Source organism: Arvicanthis niloticus, chromosome 10 (assembly GCF_011762505.2).
Source record: "Arvicanthis niloticus isolate mArvNil1 chromosome 10, mArvNil1.pat.X, whole genome shotgun sequence".
Lineage (NCBI taxonomy): Eukaryota > Metazoa > Chordata > Mammalia > Rodentia > Muridae > Arvicanthis > Arvicanthis niloticus.
This window is the reverse complement of record NC_047667.1, coordinates 67,906,535-67,921,215: the sequence shown is the minus strand read 5'-3', so window position 1 is coordinate 67,921,215 and position 14,681 is coordinate 67,906,535. Positions and strand designations below refer to the sequence as shown.

The 14,681-nt window shown below is 45.2% G+C and overlaps 1 protein-coding gene across 1 annotated transcript in view; it reads right to left on the bottom strand.

Annotated features, from left to right (window-relative positions):
- The window catches only part of Plxna2 (plexin A2), a 191,640-nt gene that overhangs the window by 28,040 nt on the left and 148,919 nt on the right, over window positions 1–14,681 (bottom strand). Inside the window, exon 13 of the mRNA XM_034512965.2 lies at window positions 3,985–4,136. Within this exon, the coding sequence (XP_034368856.1) occupies window positions 3,985–4,136 (152 nt within the window). The remainder of the gene's footprint in view (window positions 1–3,984; window positions 4,137–14,681) is intronic.

Below are 14,681 nucleotides of genomic sequence, written 5' to 3'. Positions count from 1 at the left end.
CTGAGGCATAATGTCCTCATTTAGCAGGTGAGCTCTGTCTCCCCTGGCTGTAAGTAGGGAAAGTGCTGGGGTCAGGGGTAGGCTGTGAACAAAGGTTTGCCTGAGCATGTCTAAAAAGGTAGACCAGAGTTTTCAGAAAACCGAACAGCATTGTGGGTGAAATGCAACTGTTTCACTCTCTTCCCCTTTCGCTCATGAGCCCTGTAAGGCCGTTTGGTGAGGACCCGAATGTTCATAGAACACCTATCCTTGCTGAGAGAGATGAGTTACAGAAGAAACATGCTGCAGAAGTGAAAAGGGCTGTGTAGAAAAATAAGGATTGTGCCACAGTAGAGACTGTAATTTCATAACAAGAGCTGTAGCTGCTGATGGCAGAGGTGGTCCCCAAGATGGGACCCAATGTCACATTAATCCTCTGCTCTAGGAAGGGTCTTATTATTTATGACTTACAGACAATCAAGATTCAGGGATGCTACATGACTTATGTAGGGCCACATTCCAACAAGTGAAGGAGCCCTGATGGAAAGATAGGTGAGCCTCAGTTCCAAGTTTGTGACTTTCACCACTCCATTTTGTGGACAGTGGCTCATTATCTTATGTATGTATGTATGTATATGTGTGTGTATGTATGTATTGTGTGTATGTATGTGTGTATATATGTATATATATATGTGTGTATGTATGTGTGTATATATGTATATATATGTGTGTGTGTGTGTGTGTGTGTGTGTGTGTGTGTGTGTGTGTGTATCGATGGATGTACGTATGTATGTGTGTATGTATTTTGGTCAAAGTCTCACTACATTTTCCAGGGTGCTCTCCAGTCTCTGGGTTTAAGCAGCGTTCCTGCTTCAGCCTCCCGAGTAGGTGGATCTATAGGCATGTGTCATCGCACTTGTCTCAGATGCTGGATTTAATAAAAAGCTCTGAGGCTTTAAGGGAGGAACAGCACAGGCATCATGCTAGTGACAGACTTTTGGCAAATATGGGGACCAACCCCACTCATTTCCTAGGGCTCTGAGACTTAGGCACTTGATGTCTCCTCTTGGTTGTGGACCACCACAGGCATAAGAGTATATTTCACTTCCTCCCCTGAGTCTCATTTGTATTCTCTGGTTTAATTTCTCAGAGGCTTCCCAGTTTCCACGTCCTCTGGGTTCCTGGTTTCTCTGAGGCTCCCTGCATATCACTAAGAGGCAATGACTAGAGATAGTGAAATTTTCCCCTTATAAAATGAGTTGAGCCTAACAACTGTCCAGTTTCCGTATGATGATTTGACTCTCCATTGACAGAGGGGTTCTGGAATCACATCAGTGCTACTAATAAGCTTTCTAGTTGGGGTGTGTGTGTGTGTGTGTGTGTGTGTGTGTTTTGCAGACTCTATGGGTCATATTGTTCTAGCTTCCTGAGGACCACATAGAGGACTGTACACATCAGCTGTTCCTAATTTACAGATGGGCCATTTGAGAATCAGGAAGCAAAGTGACTTGCCCAATGCTATTCAGTTCATCAGTAGTTGAACTTGCCCCCAGGCTCCCAGCACCAGCTCAGTTTTCTCATTATCCGCATACCACACTATCTCCAACAGACACGCATAAGTGGTGGCTCACTTCCTGGGCGGGAAGTACAGAGGTTCAGCACCCATCCAGCTGTGCTCCCAGATAAGGCACACAAGAGGGCGGTCAGATGAAATCACACCCTTGCCTCTGGAGATGCTGAGTTGAAGTCTGGACCTGCAATCCACTGCCCAGAAAATGTCCTATGGCTGAACCATCTTGCCCTCCACAGACATGAGGGGTGTTGATTTCAGGACGAATCAGAACCTTTAAACCAATATTAACCTAATTGTGGCATGATAGATGGCAGACACAAGCATATGGTAAATCATTACTGCATTCGCTAATCCTGCTTGTGGCCAGGATTCTGTACTGAGCCCAGTTAGCCAAATTCATCTCTTGCAGACATCTGTAATGATTACACCTGCTGCTCACTGCCCAGGATGGAGGCTTAATGATGTTAACAAACTCTGAAACCTTAGGAGTGGTAATGAGCCTGGCACAGCTGGAAACCAGGTTGCAACAGTGAGGCATAGGGTGTCCTTCACTGCTTCCTGCCTGTCCTGTGCTTGAAGCAAGGAAAGAGGCAGCTTTCAAGGGTCACCATCGACCTCAAGAGGCCTGAAATGACTGCCTCCCCAGGGTCCTTTCATGACTACACTTCCAGTTCATTTGGGTACTTTCTTCCCCATATTCCTGGGTAAAGAATTATACTTGACTTTGTAAACAGAACTAAAGTTTCTTGCAGTCTATTAGGTGAAGGTCATAGACTAAATGGCTTGCTAAAGTGTCAGGGCTGGTTAGCAGAGATGCCAGGGTCAAAACCATTTAATCCAAACCTTGGGCAACTTTTGAGTCCTGCTGCCTGGCACTTCATACTCCCCACTGTAAAGTCTGAGTCCTCCACCCCCCCCCCCCCCCGCTGGATTATGGGAAGTTCTCGAGATCCAGATGGATTTGGGGTCTGTGTGTCCACGTGCTTGGTGAAGCTTTGCAGGGCATGGGACTCTAGACCATGTGTCCATGAGGTTTCTTGCAGATGGTCCTGGTTCCCCGTGTTTATTTCCTAATGTGGTTCCCTAGAAATACTTACGCATTCCTGACTGTCCTTCTGTAGGTCTAGCCACCACTCCCTCAAATCATATTCCTTATAGGGATAAGGTTGTCGATGAAGAACAGGACCTGGAGAGTCAGGAGGATCAGGCTAGCTTTATCTCCTCCTCGCCTGTAACCAGTGGCTCTTACACTTTTCCCAAGAGTCTGGGAATTTACTCTTTCTGCCACTGATCCTTCTCTGAGCTTTGCTAGAATAAAGGGCCTCTGAGGTTCAGAGCCATGGGTGATGGATGAGTCATGGAGATTCCAGGTCTTTCTTGCCCAGAAGTTGTGGCCAGTGGTTGCTGCATCAGGAAAATAGGCCTGACAAGAAGTTAGGAGATTTTGGTTCTGAGTCTGCTCTGGTGTTTACCTCCCAAGTGACTGGCGAAAATAATCTCCCCAACTTTTACTCTTGCCAGTTTTTTTTGTAATAATTTATTTGCCAGAGTCAGAATAATTAAAAAAATAGATAGTGGATAGGAAAATGTTCTGTACACTAAAAATTGCTGATGGAAAATAAAATGATGTCATTTTTATGACTGCCATTGAGGACTGGCTCTCAGAGGAGCCTGAGGCTGTGGTGTAACAGGGTAAGAGAGAAAACCTTGAGTTAAAGTCATAATCTTATTGGCTCCTGACACACACAGAGTTGCATCTTCAATAGATGGAGGAGCCCCTGACCTGATCTCACATGACAGAGCATGAAGGATGCTCTGGTGGCTCCCTTCCCTTGTTCCTCCTTCTCTTTCACCCCCCCACCCCCTGCACTTCTGGACCACTTCCTGCTCACTGACTGTAGTTTTCACTGTCAAGGGAACACCCCACATTGGAACATATGTCACTCCTGAGCTCACCCGCCTGCCCGCCACCACATGCCTATTTTCTAATTTCCAGCTGACATTTTCCTTAGTGAAATAAATGAATCCGCTCCAGTGGAGGCCCTGTTCAGATTAAGCTACTGTCAGAGCCCCAGGCACTAAACAAATTGTTGTCCACAGCCTACCCACCCGGTAGGGTGCATTTCAATGTGGGTGGGGGGAGGTGGGGCCAAGAGTTCCCAGAGGGGCTTTCAACATTCATGCCAGCAGGCAGACAAAGACTAAATGAGGGGCAGTAAGATCACCTGGAGCCCTGATGCCTGAGGAGAGTAGAATAGGGAAGCAACAGGAACAAGGCCTCCTAGGGGCAGAAAGACCCTGAAAAGACCTCTTGGGACATTTTCCACAGGAGGAGATGATGTGAAAGATATTTAGGAAAGCCCCAGAGAAGGAAGTACAGAGACACTCCCCTCTGAAGCTCATACAGACAAAGGCCAGCAGGGTGGACTCACTGCTCAGCGATGATGTATTCCCCTGGGATGGGTGTGCAGGGCACTCCAGCCACCTGGACATGGTGAGCGATCTCGGAGAAGTCCAAGCCCAGGTTCACGCCATGGATGGTCACACGAGTCCCCCCTTCAGGTGGTCCTGATACTGTCAAAATCTGTAGGAGGGAGGTGGGGTTAGCCACTAGCTGAGTTATTCACAAGAATAGAAGTTTCCTTTCCCTCCCCAAGAACAGAGTACTTAGGAACTGTGGTGAGACCCCCTAGAATGTGAGTGCCTTCTATTTTTCTCATCTTGTACAGAATACTGCTAGCATCTTCTTTCTTACACTACTTCCTTAGATCATTCACCCATCCATCCATCTACCCACCCATGCACCCATTCACTCATCCATTAAAAAAAAAAAACACTTATCAGAAAAAAATTCTGAACTCTCATAAGAACATCACTGGTTTATGTGCGTCTCTAATTCACTGTCTGCCTGACTGGCCTGACTGTGATCAAGTTACATAATCTCTGTGAACTTCAGTTCTTTTTCTGTGAAGAGAGTATTGTCATGTCTACCAAGCTGGAGTGAGCATGGAAGCACCAAACGTCAGTTCTTGAAGCTCTGTGTGCACAAGAAGACTTTGAAACTATGACAGTAGTGCTATCGCTATTTCTGTGCTCGACCCTGTAGGATACAATACTCGACAGACTTGTCCTCAAGGAACTTGTGAGTTACGAAGGAAGTGATAACGAAGTTTCCAGTTTGGGATATCTGCAGTGATCAGACAGATACAGGGAAAACAGTGGGGACTTGGAAGAGGTGGGGATTAGATTTAGCTGAAGGGGAAGATCACAGACCCATACTGCTTACCACTGTTCTGAAAGAAAAAAACAACCTCATGCCATACGTTCCAGCAAAGCATGACTTTAGATTTTACAACCTTTCTCTGGCTTCCTGCTAGTAAGTATCATTATTTATTTGTTCATTCTTTAATTCAGTTGCCAAATTCTGATCATCTCATTTTGCTTTAACCCAAAAGGAAAGGAGTGGAGGAATCAGAATGCCAAACTATAAACTTCTCAGGAATCCAGTAAATCCCATGAATACATTCGTGCTTTGAAGTCTGCAGAGTTGTCTGAAGTGGGAAATAACCCGGTAATTATGATCCTGAGTGAACTTAGTTCTAGAGAACAAAGAAATTCGTACATGTCAACTTAGGGGTAGAGGTGAGAGTGTGTCAGGACATCTTATTCTAGGAGTCTCATTGTATAGTGGGGAGAAGGGGAGCTAGAGATGTTAGGGTTGGATCCCAAACCTTAGGCAACCTGAGCACAGCAAGAAAAAGGCAGCTTATCCCTGCATCCTAAGAAAGGCTTGACTTGATTGAGACCAAGAGTCTGCTAAGATCCCAGGATGATGCCTCTGGATCAGACACTGCCTTTGTATTCTTGGACACTGAACAAGCTCCCCCTTAAGCCTTTATGTGACAGTTGCCTGAGTTAGGGCTGTTATTGCTGTGATGAAACACCATGATCAGAATCAAGCTGAGGAGCAAAGGGTTTATACCCCTCACAGGTCCATGAAACAGTTCATTATCTAAAGAAATGAGGGTTGAATCTCAGACAGGGCAGGAACGGATGCCGAGGACATGGAAGAGTGCTGCTTACTAGTTTTCTCTTCATAGGTTGCTTAGCCTGCTTTCTTATAGAACCCAGGATCACCTGCCCAGGGGTGGCACCACATATGGTGGACTGGGCCCTTCATCATTAATCACCAATTAAGAAAACGCTCTACCGGCTTGCCTATAACCCAATCTTATGGTGGGTATTTTCTCAGTTGAGGTTTCCTCTTTTCAGATGACTTTAGCTTCTATTAAGTTCACATAAGACCATCCAGCATAGTTGAACCTTGTTAGGGATGGAGTAGTCAATATGGGTGAGTCCAGGTGGAAAGGGGGCATTCCTCCTTGGAGATCCTGAATCCTGCCACCCTTCCAAACATAGACTCCGGTGTTCTAGCCAGCAAGAAAGAGATAAAGTGTGGGTGGGGACAGATCTTAGTACTAGTGGCATGCTAATCAGACTGTGCCTCGGTGTGGGTGTGGTAGTTGCCAAGCCAGCATTAATTGGGCCTGCTGACCTCCCTTCCCTTTGTGCAAGCCTTCAATGGTGCTGCTGAACTCTTGCCTAAAAGGTTCCGAAAACATTATTCTGAGGACTCCTTTTAAATACATCTCCTTGTCTGTGGCTCTGATTCCCTTTTTCTTGGAATAAAATACCCCACCTTATAAATAAAACTGAACATATGGAACAGATCAAGAAAGATATTGCCAAGGAGACTCACAGGCTTACCCCTGTGTGGGGTTAGGGGTGTGAAAGACAGAAGGACTATGAGGAAAAGAAAGAGCTAGCGAGAGTAAGAAGCCTCTGTGGCTCCTGCTCTGGACATTCTTCTTGGCCATGGCAGAGTTTTTCAGAGACCAGGGATCCTGCCTTGGATGATGGACTCTTGTCATGAGAGGTGAGGGAAGAAGGGGCACCAATGAGAAAGAACACGCTTTTAGCTCTGAGTTCACTTGGACCCTTTTGGACTTGGTTCCCAGTGCTCCACTCACCCCCGTCCCAACCCCAGCACATGCATGCCTGGAATCCACCTACTCAATGGGTTGGACAGAGCTGTGCTGGTTGGTTACTTTCCCTGGTTCCTTTCCTCCCACATTTTATTATTATTTTTTTTTTTAAATCTTTTGTTCACTGCAGTTAATTATAACCTTTCAGAAAAAAAAAAAAAAAACTGTGAAATGAAATCTTTCTGAATGCCTAAAAATATTCTTGTCTTGCAGGTAGCACATGAGCGCTCAGTGCCCCTGGAAGGTTTCACGGTGCAGCTCCCCTGCTGTTCAGTAATCGCACCTGTTTCTTCTAACATGGAGGCTTAGTTAAACACAGGCTACAGGCGCTGGGTTGTGGGACCAGCCTTTTGGCACAGAGCTTTTCCGAAGTGTAAGTCAGTACAGAGAAGATTCTTGGGTAAATTATGAGCAAGTGTTATACTCTTGGCATGAACGTGTGTGTCGAGGATACATGGGGGTCCAGTAGCAGTTGGCGTGCCAATTGGACCCTCCCTAGAACATCAGACCACACCCCCAGTCTTGGAAAGTGCTGGGGAAGCTGAGTTTTTAAGAGAGCCTGTTTTTCCTGGCTACATCTTATAATGGTCATCACTTGGAATAGGTGGCCCAAAAGTTCAGAGTAGAGAACAACTAAGCAGCACACAGCCATGGGCTTACAGAAATGCATAGCTTTCAGTTTTGATTAAAACAAAACTTATCTATAAAAGTATGGATTTCTGAGATATACATGAGCTGGTGGTCATCTGGTTTGCAGGAGAGTTCCCAAGGCCTCCATTACTGATGACTTCCAAATCTTTGTCATCTGCTCACACCTCTCTCCTGAGCTTCACAGCCATATATCCAATTTCTCCAGGTCATCTCCACTGCCACCTGCATGTCCACCAGGTGCCTTAAGTGTCACCATATCTAAAAATAAACTCTTCATTTTTCTTCCTTCTACCCAAGCCCAATTATCCTTTCAGATTTTCTTTCAAGGTCAATGGGGTCACTATGCTCTTGGCCAGAAAATTTGCAAGCATCTTCAATAGTCACTTTCCCTTCTCCTGTCATGTATAATTAATAACGTCAAGGTCCTTTTGGTTCTCACTCCCATGTGTGGATAGATGCTAAGCAGACTTCACCATCTCACTCATTCTAACCCAATTGCCTCCATGTTCCTCCACGTAAATCCCACAGCGGCCAAGGGTTCTAGTCACTTGGTTCAGTGGTTGTGAGCGTTACTGAGGCAAAGTCCCCCACACTTTGGTCTCCCTCATTTCTTCAGCAATATCTTCTATTCTATGATATGGCTTCTGTGTCCTACTAGAGATCAGTGGTCCCCATACTACTATGTACTTTAAACATTTCTGTGTCAGGGTTGGAGAAATGGCTCAGCTAATCAGAACATTTATTGCTCTTGCAGAGGCCTGAAGTTTGATTCTTATTACTCACACTGGGTTGTATACAACCTCCTGTACTTAACTCTAGGTCAGGGGACCTGACATTCTCTTACAGCCTCTGTAGAATCCCCCCTCCTCCTCCTCCCCTCCTTCCTCCTCCTTCTCTCCTCTCCTCCTCCTCCTCCTCCTCCTCCTCCTCCTCCTCCTCCTCCTCCTCCTCCTCCTCCTCCTCTTCCTCCTCCTCCTCCTCCTCCTCCTCCTCCTCCTTCTTCTTCTTCTTCTTCTTCTTCTTCTTCTTCTTCTTCTTCTTCTCTCTCTCTCTCTCTCTCTCTCTCTCTCTCTCTCTCTCTCTCTCTCTCTCTCTCTCTGTCTCTCTCCCCGATTTTTTTTTTCCTAATTTGCTTTTCCTAAGTTCAAAAGTCAGAGTCAGGTTGGCAGTCTGTGCTTAGAACAAAACAACTGAGGAAAGCACCCTATAGAAACCTGTCTGCCAGAATCTTCCCATAGGTCTGAGAAGAGCCCAAGGCCCCTGAGTCATAAGAACCTGGCATATACATTCTCATTCCTCTTCAGCACCAACTGCATAGGCTGCAGGAAGGAGGGTTAGTGGAAACATTTGGTCTTCAGAGAAGGAAAGAATAATACCCTTCCAGGATAACATTTCAAACCAGGCAGCTGGTGGGTCCCCAGACTTCTCCCCAGTGAGACCATCCTCAGAGTCTTTCTTTCTTAGAAGTAGCATGAAATTGCAGGATTCCCATGACATCACCTCTTAAAACCTCAAGGCTTTCAGTAGCCATGTCTGGCCTTTATGTGTGAGTTTATAGAGGCCAGTTTATAAGGGTCCAGTTATTGCCTGAAAAAGCCCAGGAAAGGTCTTCCTGCTCTAAATGGAGCAGTGGAGTCTCAGAGGAAGGTGAGAAGATGTTAAGAGGGCATAAGAATAACACTGAAGCATCCAGTGACACAGAACATACTCAGACATGTCTAGAATATTGGGCATATTTGTCTATCTTGGCTTCCAGTTTCAGATGGCCTGTGTGGCTGACTGCTCTGGGGTAAGGAAGTAAAACTTAGTACCCAGGCAGTGTCTGCAGTTTTGGAAAGCTATGTGGTGGCCTTGAACATACTCATCTGAAAACTGATAATCATGCTGGTCTCAAAGGAAGGGTGCCAGGATTAAATTAGCTAATGTTTGGAAAACTTCAGCATGTTAGCTCAGAGAGCAGGTCATAACAATTGCTAATTTCCTGCTCTGTGCTTCCCTACACACAGGACTTACAGATGAGAAAAACATGGTGTATAGGGATGGTTGGTGCACTAAAAGGATATGAATTGTTCTGTCGATCTGGAAGGAGAACTTGTAGATCAAGAATCCACGGCAGATGTTAAGTAACCAGGTGGAAAGAACATGAACTGCTGGCTGGAGAATACCTGAGAGGTTTCCTGCAGATCAAGCTTGGCCAGGAAGAAGGAAGTACTGAGGCCAGGCCCTTCTGAATCTTGTATGGGAACATATTCTGAGCTGGACATCATCCTTTAACTGACAATAAATTGGAAGGTACTGTCACATTTAACAGTAGTGTCACATAAACAGTATGACGGTTTTGAGGTAGGTGTGTGTGTGTGTGTGTGTGTGTGTGTGTGTGCAGGCATTTCTTTTGGTCAGGCTCTCATGATGTAACTCAGGCTGGCATTGAATTTGTTGGAGATCCTCCTGCCTCAGCCTCCAGAGTATTACAGGCAGGTGTTTACTCTAAATTTTCATTTTAATGAGGTATGGTGGTTTGAATATGCTTGGCCCAGGGAGTGTGACCCTGTTGGAGAAGTGTATCACTGTGGGGGTAGGCTTTGAGAGCTTCCTCCTTGCTGCTTAGAAGCCAGTTTTCTCCTGTTTGCCTTCTGAACAAGATATAGAACTCTCAGCTCTTCCAGTGCCATGCCTGCCTGGATGCTGCCACACTTCTTGCTTTGATGATGATGGACTGAACTTCAGAATCTGTAAGCCAGCCCCACTTAAATGTTATCTTTCATAAGAGTTGCCTTGGTCCTGGTGTCTGTTCACAGCTGTAAAACACTAAGACACGGAGCTTTAAGTTATCCTATTACCTTGTCCTAAGATGATTGGTATCTAGTTCTGGAGAGGAAAGGTAGCCTGTGCTTTGCAGGATCTAAGGGAAACGTTTTAGGGCTCACTCTAATAGCAGTAAGTGCTAGCCAGACTCTCAAGCACAAAGTGGTTTGTCCAAGCCCCTGCCATGCACCTGTTGGTTAGCCCATGCTAAGCCAGGATAATGGAGACAGCAGAGTATAAAAGAACATTGCATGTTTGGGGCACAGCTCATAGGCCGATGGTAGATGACTAATGGGAGAATTCTTTTTTTTTTTTTTTCTTTCTGGAGCCTCCAAAGCTTTCGGAACCTTCGGTTTGGAGATCCACTTCTGTATCTGCTCAGACCCCACCTCAACAGCTGTCAGTCAAATGGAGCCCTGGTGAGCACCCTAGAGGCACTTCAGTGCAGTTTGCATCCTTTTTGAACTCTGTCATGTTTGTTTTCCTTGGTGGGTGCCATGACCCGGAAAGTGGCACAGGGATGCTACAACTGCCCTCATTCTTGCAACCACTAATTGAACATTTCGAGGGAACTGTGCCACAGAGCTGCTCAAGGCAAGAGCAGATGCTGCTGATTAATTACAGCTGCGGATCTAAAGGGCCGCATGGAGAAGCCGAGTGGGAGGTGCTGGAGGTCCTAGGGGCTAGGCAGCCTGGGGAAAAGTGATTAGGCTGGCTTCATGCAATGGTAGACTCAGGCAGGACCTGGGTAGAGCCTTGGAGCGGCAATGTTTGGGCCTCCCTAAGAGCCAGAGCACTTTGATGAGAGATTCCCAAAGCTTGGCTTTGCGAGCTAGAAACACTGTACTCTTTAGGACTGTCTCCTGGCTGAGAGGGATAAAGAGAAGTAAGAAAGAGTTTATCTCCATGGGATGGGAGGTTTCCCTGATAATCATGCTTGCTGTTTCTTTACTTAGGAAGTGTTCAGAATGAGACAAATTGTATCTAGGGTTTTATATATTGTATCCCATTTGGGGCTCGAAACAAGTTACTAGAGCAGGGTATTAGCATTCCCATTTCACAGGTGTGGAACAGCATTCCGCTGCAGGCAGAATGACAGGATGCAGTGGATCTATCTAATGTGCACATTTAGTTTCCACACAACACACTCTGAGCTAACTCTGAGGGTCCCCAACCCTGCAGAGATCAAGTCACCAGCTAGGAGTATCTGCCTTAGTCTCTCCTCTGGTTCCTTTGTTCAGCACCAGGCAGCCTCTTTCTCTTGGCCGAGGCTATGCCTCCCTGCTTACTGGGAGCCTCATTGTTGGCTTTGGTGTTCACTGTCTTTCCTTCTGCTCTCTCCTCCTTTCTGTGTTTCCCACCATCCATCTTCTTTCTCTTTGTCCATAGACTTAATTTGGCTTGTCCTATCCTCTCTATCCATATATCCCTGGCCTCCCAAGATGATACTGAGGGCAGAACTTCTGGCTTTCTTCCCATCTTAGCAGAGGCTAGAAGAACTTAGTTTCAGCTCTTTTTTTCTTCTGTTTCAGACAGAGAATAATATTTGCCTAAGAGAGCTTAAAAGATACGGTAAGGATGATGCCCAGGTCAAATGTGGTGCTCTAGGGCCAAGCAGCTGAAGGTTAAACAAAATACTGATGTAACATCAAGAAAGTTATCACTGCTCATAACCCTCATCTTTGAAACGGGCTTATAAGAAGAACTATTATTAATCAGTATTGCATTCAGTGAATATAGCTTTTTGATTTTTTTCCCCTTTCACCATCTAGGAACTAAGAAATTCATACAGATACCAGGTTAGCTTAGAGCTGAAGAAAAAAAATGGCTTTGCTTTTTATGAGCTTCCAATGCTGACGGGCAATATTCTTGGCAGGGACTTGATTTAAGTGTACATCTTGCCTTGTGGTGTTGGATGCTGCCTCTCTGTGACCTGTGCAGCCATTGTTATGGTTTCCATGGTGTAAATATTTACTTTAGAGGTTGCAAGAGAAAGGAGAGACTGACACCAGCACTTCTATGTGGGAGGCAAAAGTATTCCCAACCATGTATTGGATGCTCCGTATCAAAGACTGTGCTTTAGAAGCAGACAGAGGGACATGCATTGGTATATAGCCAGCTCTCAGTCTTCATAGTCCTTGCTCCCTTCCTGTAGTAGATTATGCCTCTGATGATGATGCCAGCTGTACACATGCAAGTTTCCATTCTACCGACTCCCAAACACACCTAGACCCCGAGTCACTGGCAGCAAATGATCATGTGCTTTTCCAACTTGCTGGTGTCTGTGTGCACGTGTGCATGTGTATGTGAATGCATTTATGCATTTACGCATGCATGCATGCATGTGTGTGTGTATAGTACATGCATGCCTATAGGTACACGGTCTCCATTAGCTCTAGAGCTGACTGAGGAGCTCTGCAGGAATCTATGGCTTCAATGGTGCCAGCTCTTCTGCCTCAGGTGACTCCTTGCTAGTGCTGTCTTAGCTGATAGTACATTCAAAACCTAATTGTTATCTCAGCAGAGTGACTCCATTATTCATCCTGACACCATCCCCGTTAGCTGTTTGTTGCAGTGATGTTATATTAATGAGGCCTGCAAATAAATGAACAGGAGATCAGAGTGCTGGCTGGTTTCTCAGGAAAGTTGGCTGACTTCTTTATTGGTAACTTTCCAGTGAGTTACTCCAGCCCTGGGCAGGTGGATTTTCGTCTTTCTTAAAAATATGTGGTGCAGCTGTTTGGCTAAATACTTACAACTGTCTTAGCTTCTCATGCAGTTCTGTAAATGCATTAGCCTCTGAGAGAGTCTGAGCAAAACAATCTCCTTATAATTATTTGGCACATGGAGAACAGTATCAATCCTCAAATTAGTACAATATCAAAAATTATTTATCCTTAATTTTGGAAGAAAACATATACTATTTTATACTTGTTTTTTTCTATCCCAGTTACATGTACCCAAGTTAAGTTAAACACAATCTGTGTTCCATAAGCATGGACTAGCTAGGCTGGAGAAGTTACTGAGGTTGAAAACAAGTGGAATTTATATAGTGGTCAATAGAGAAATTGCCTGGCATCAGTACAGCCTCGGTGGGAAATGCAGCATGCAGCATATGGGTTTAGGAACACACAGAATGGTCTTTCAGATTCCAAGTATAATAGGTTTCTAGTCACTGCCTGGGGCACCACCTCTGTGACTCCTCCTCTGCTTCTCAAAACTTCTGTGCCTCATTTAGCCTGATGTCTGTCTCAGCCTACAGATGTACACCATCTCAGTTCTCCTGCCAGATGGAGATGCCTCAGAGGTCAGATATCAACCTAAGGGACCAAAGATTGTCTTCCACCACTATTGCTCTGGTGGACAAAGGCATGTCACATAACACATGGGGTAGGCATTAAATAAAAGACTATGCCTGAAGGAAAAAAATATGATTGCCTTAAGCTCACACGTACCCCCAAATTCTCGAACTGTTTTCTCTACTCATAGAAATGTGGGTGAACCTGATTATGTGTAGGAGGACAATTAAGCACAGGTGACTTTAAGATTTATTTCCAACAGTGCTGGGGTACTCAGTAAGTCTGACACCTACTGGTATCTTCCAAGAGGTTCTGATGCTGGACACAGAGGTACTTTGGGATGGAGTAAAGTGGAGGAAGTGCATGAGGACAAGATGCCCTCTGCCCCAGTGACAAAGAGCCCAACCTCTGTTTTACTGCTAACCAGATGTTGGGCAAACTATTGACTTTCCCAAGCACCATTTAGAAGGATCATATAGTTAGTGGCTTATGTTGGCTGCTCTGAGTGCTTCTAAGGACAACATATATTCTGAAGATAAGGGAGAGTACATGTAAAGATTATGAATACATAGAAGTGTGTCGTGGGTAGTATTTAAAAACCAGTGCCCGGTCCAGCTTGTTCCCAGACAGCCGCCATTTTCCCACAGCTCCAGCTCTGGACTCCAGCTCTGGCTGTGTAGAAACATCAGCCCTGGCACCCACGAGATGCCAGCGTAGGGGATGGCTCTGCCAATCCACCACACTGTTTCTCCACAAAGCTCGACTGAACCCCAGATAATACCCGCCATGACCGCGGTACCTGGTAGAATGAAGACTCTTAATGCTTAAAGATTGTCTAATATTTATATACTTGAAAATGCTCAATTAACAAGATGCCCACACAATTAGAATTGTAAACCCAATTACCTAACCTTGATATTAATAACTACCTCTGCTAGAGACCCTCGGACATCTGCCACCATCTTCTCTCTTCCTCCTCTCTCTCCTTTGTCTCCTCCCCTTCTCACTCCACCTACCTCTCATATAGCCCAATCGCCAAGCTTTATACAAATATAGTGGGAATATATCCGCTACGAAGGGTCATAATATGAGAGTCCCCCCCAACAAAAAAGAGCTATGTCAGCACAAAGGAATTATCTAAGAAAGTTGGAAAAAAAAGTTGATTCCTCTTAAAGATTAATTTGAAAAAAATCATTATTATTATTGAAAAATAATGCCGCTGAAAAGAGGCTGTACTTTTTCAGGGGGTATTAGAAGGTCTTCAAGATTGTTTTGGTGATGGGAAGACTGTTTAGTTGAAGTGGGGACAGGATTGCTTGGTTTTCTTCA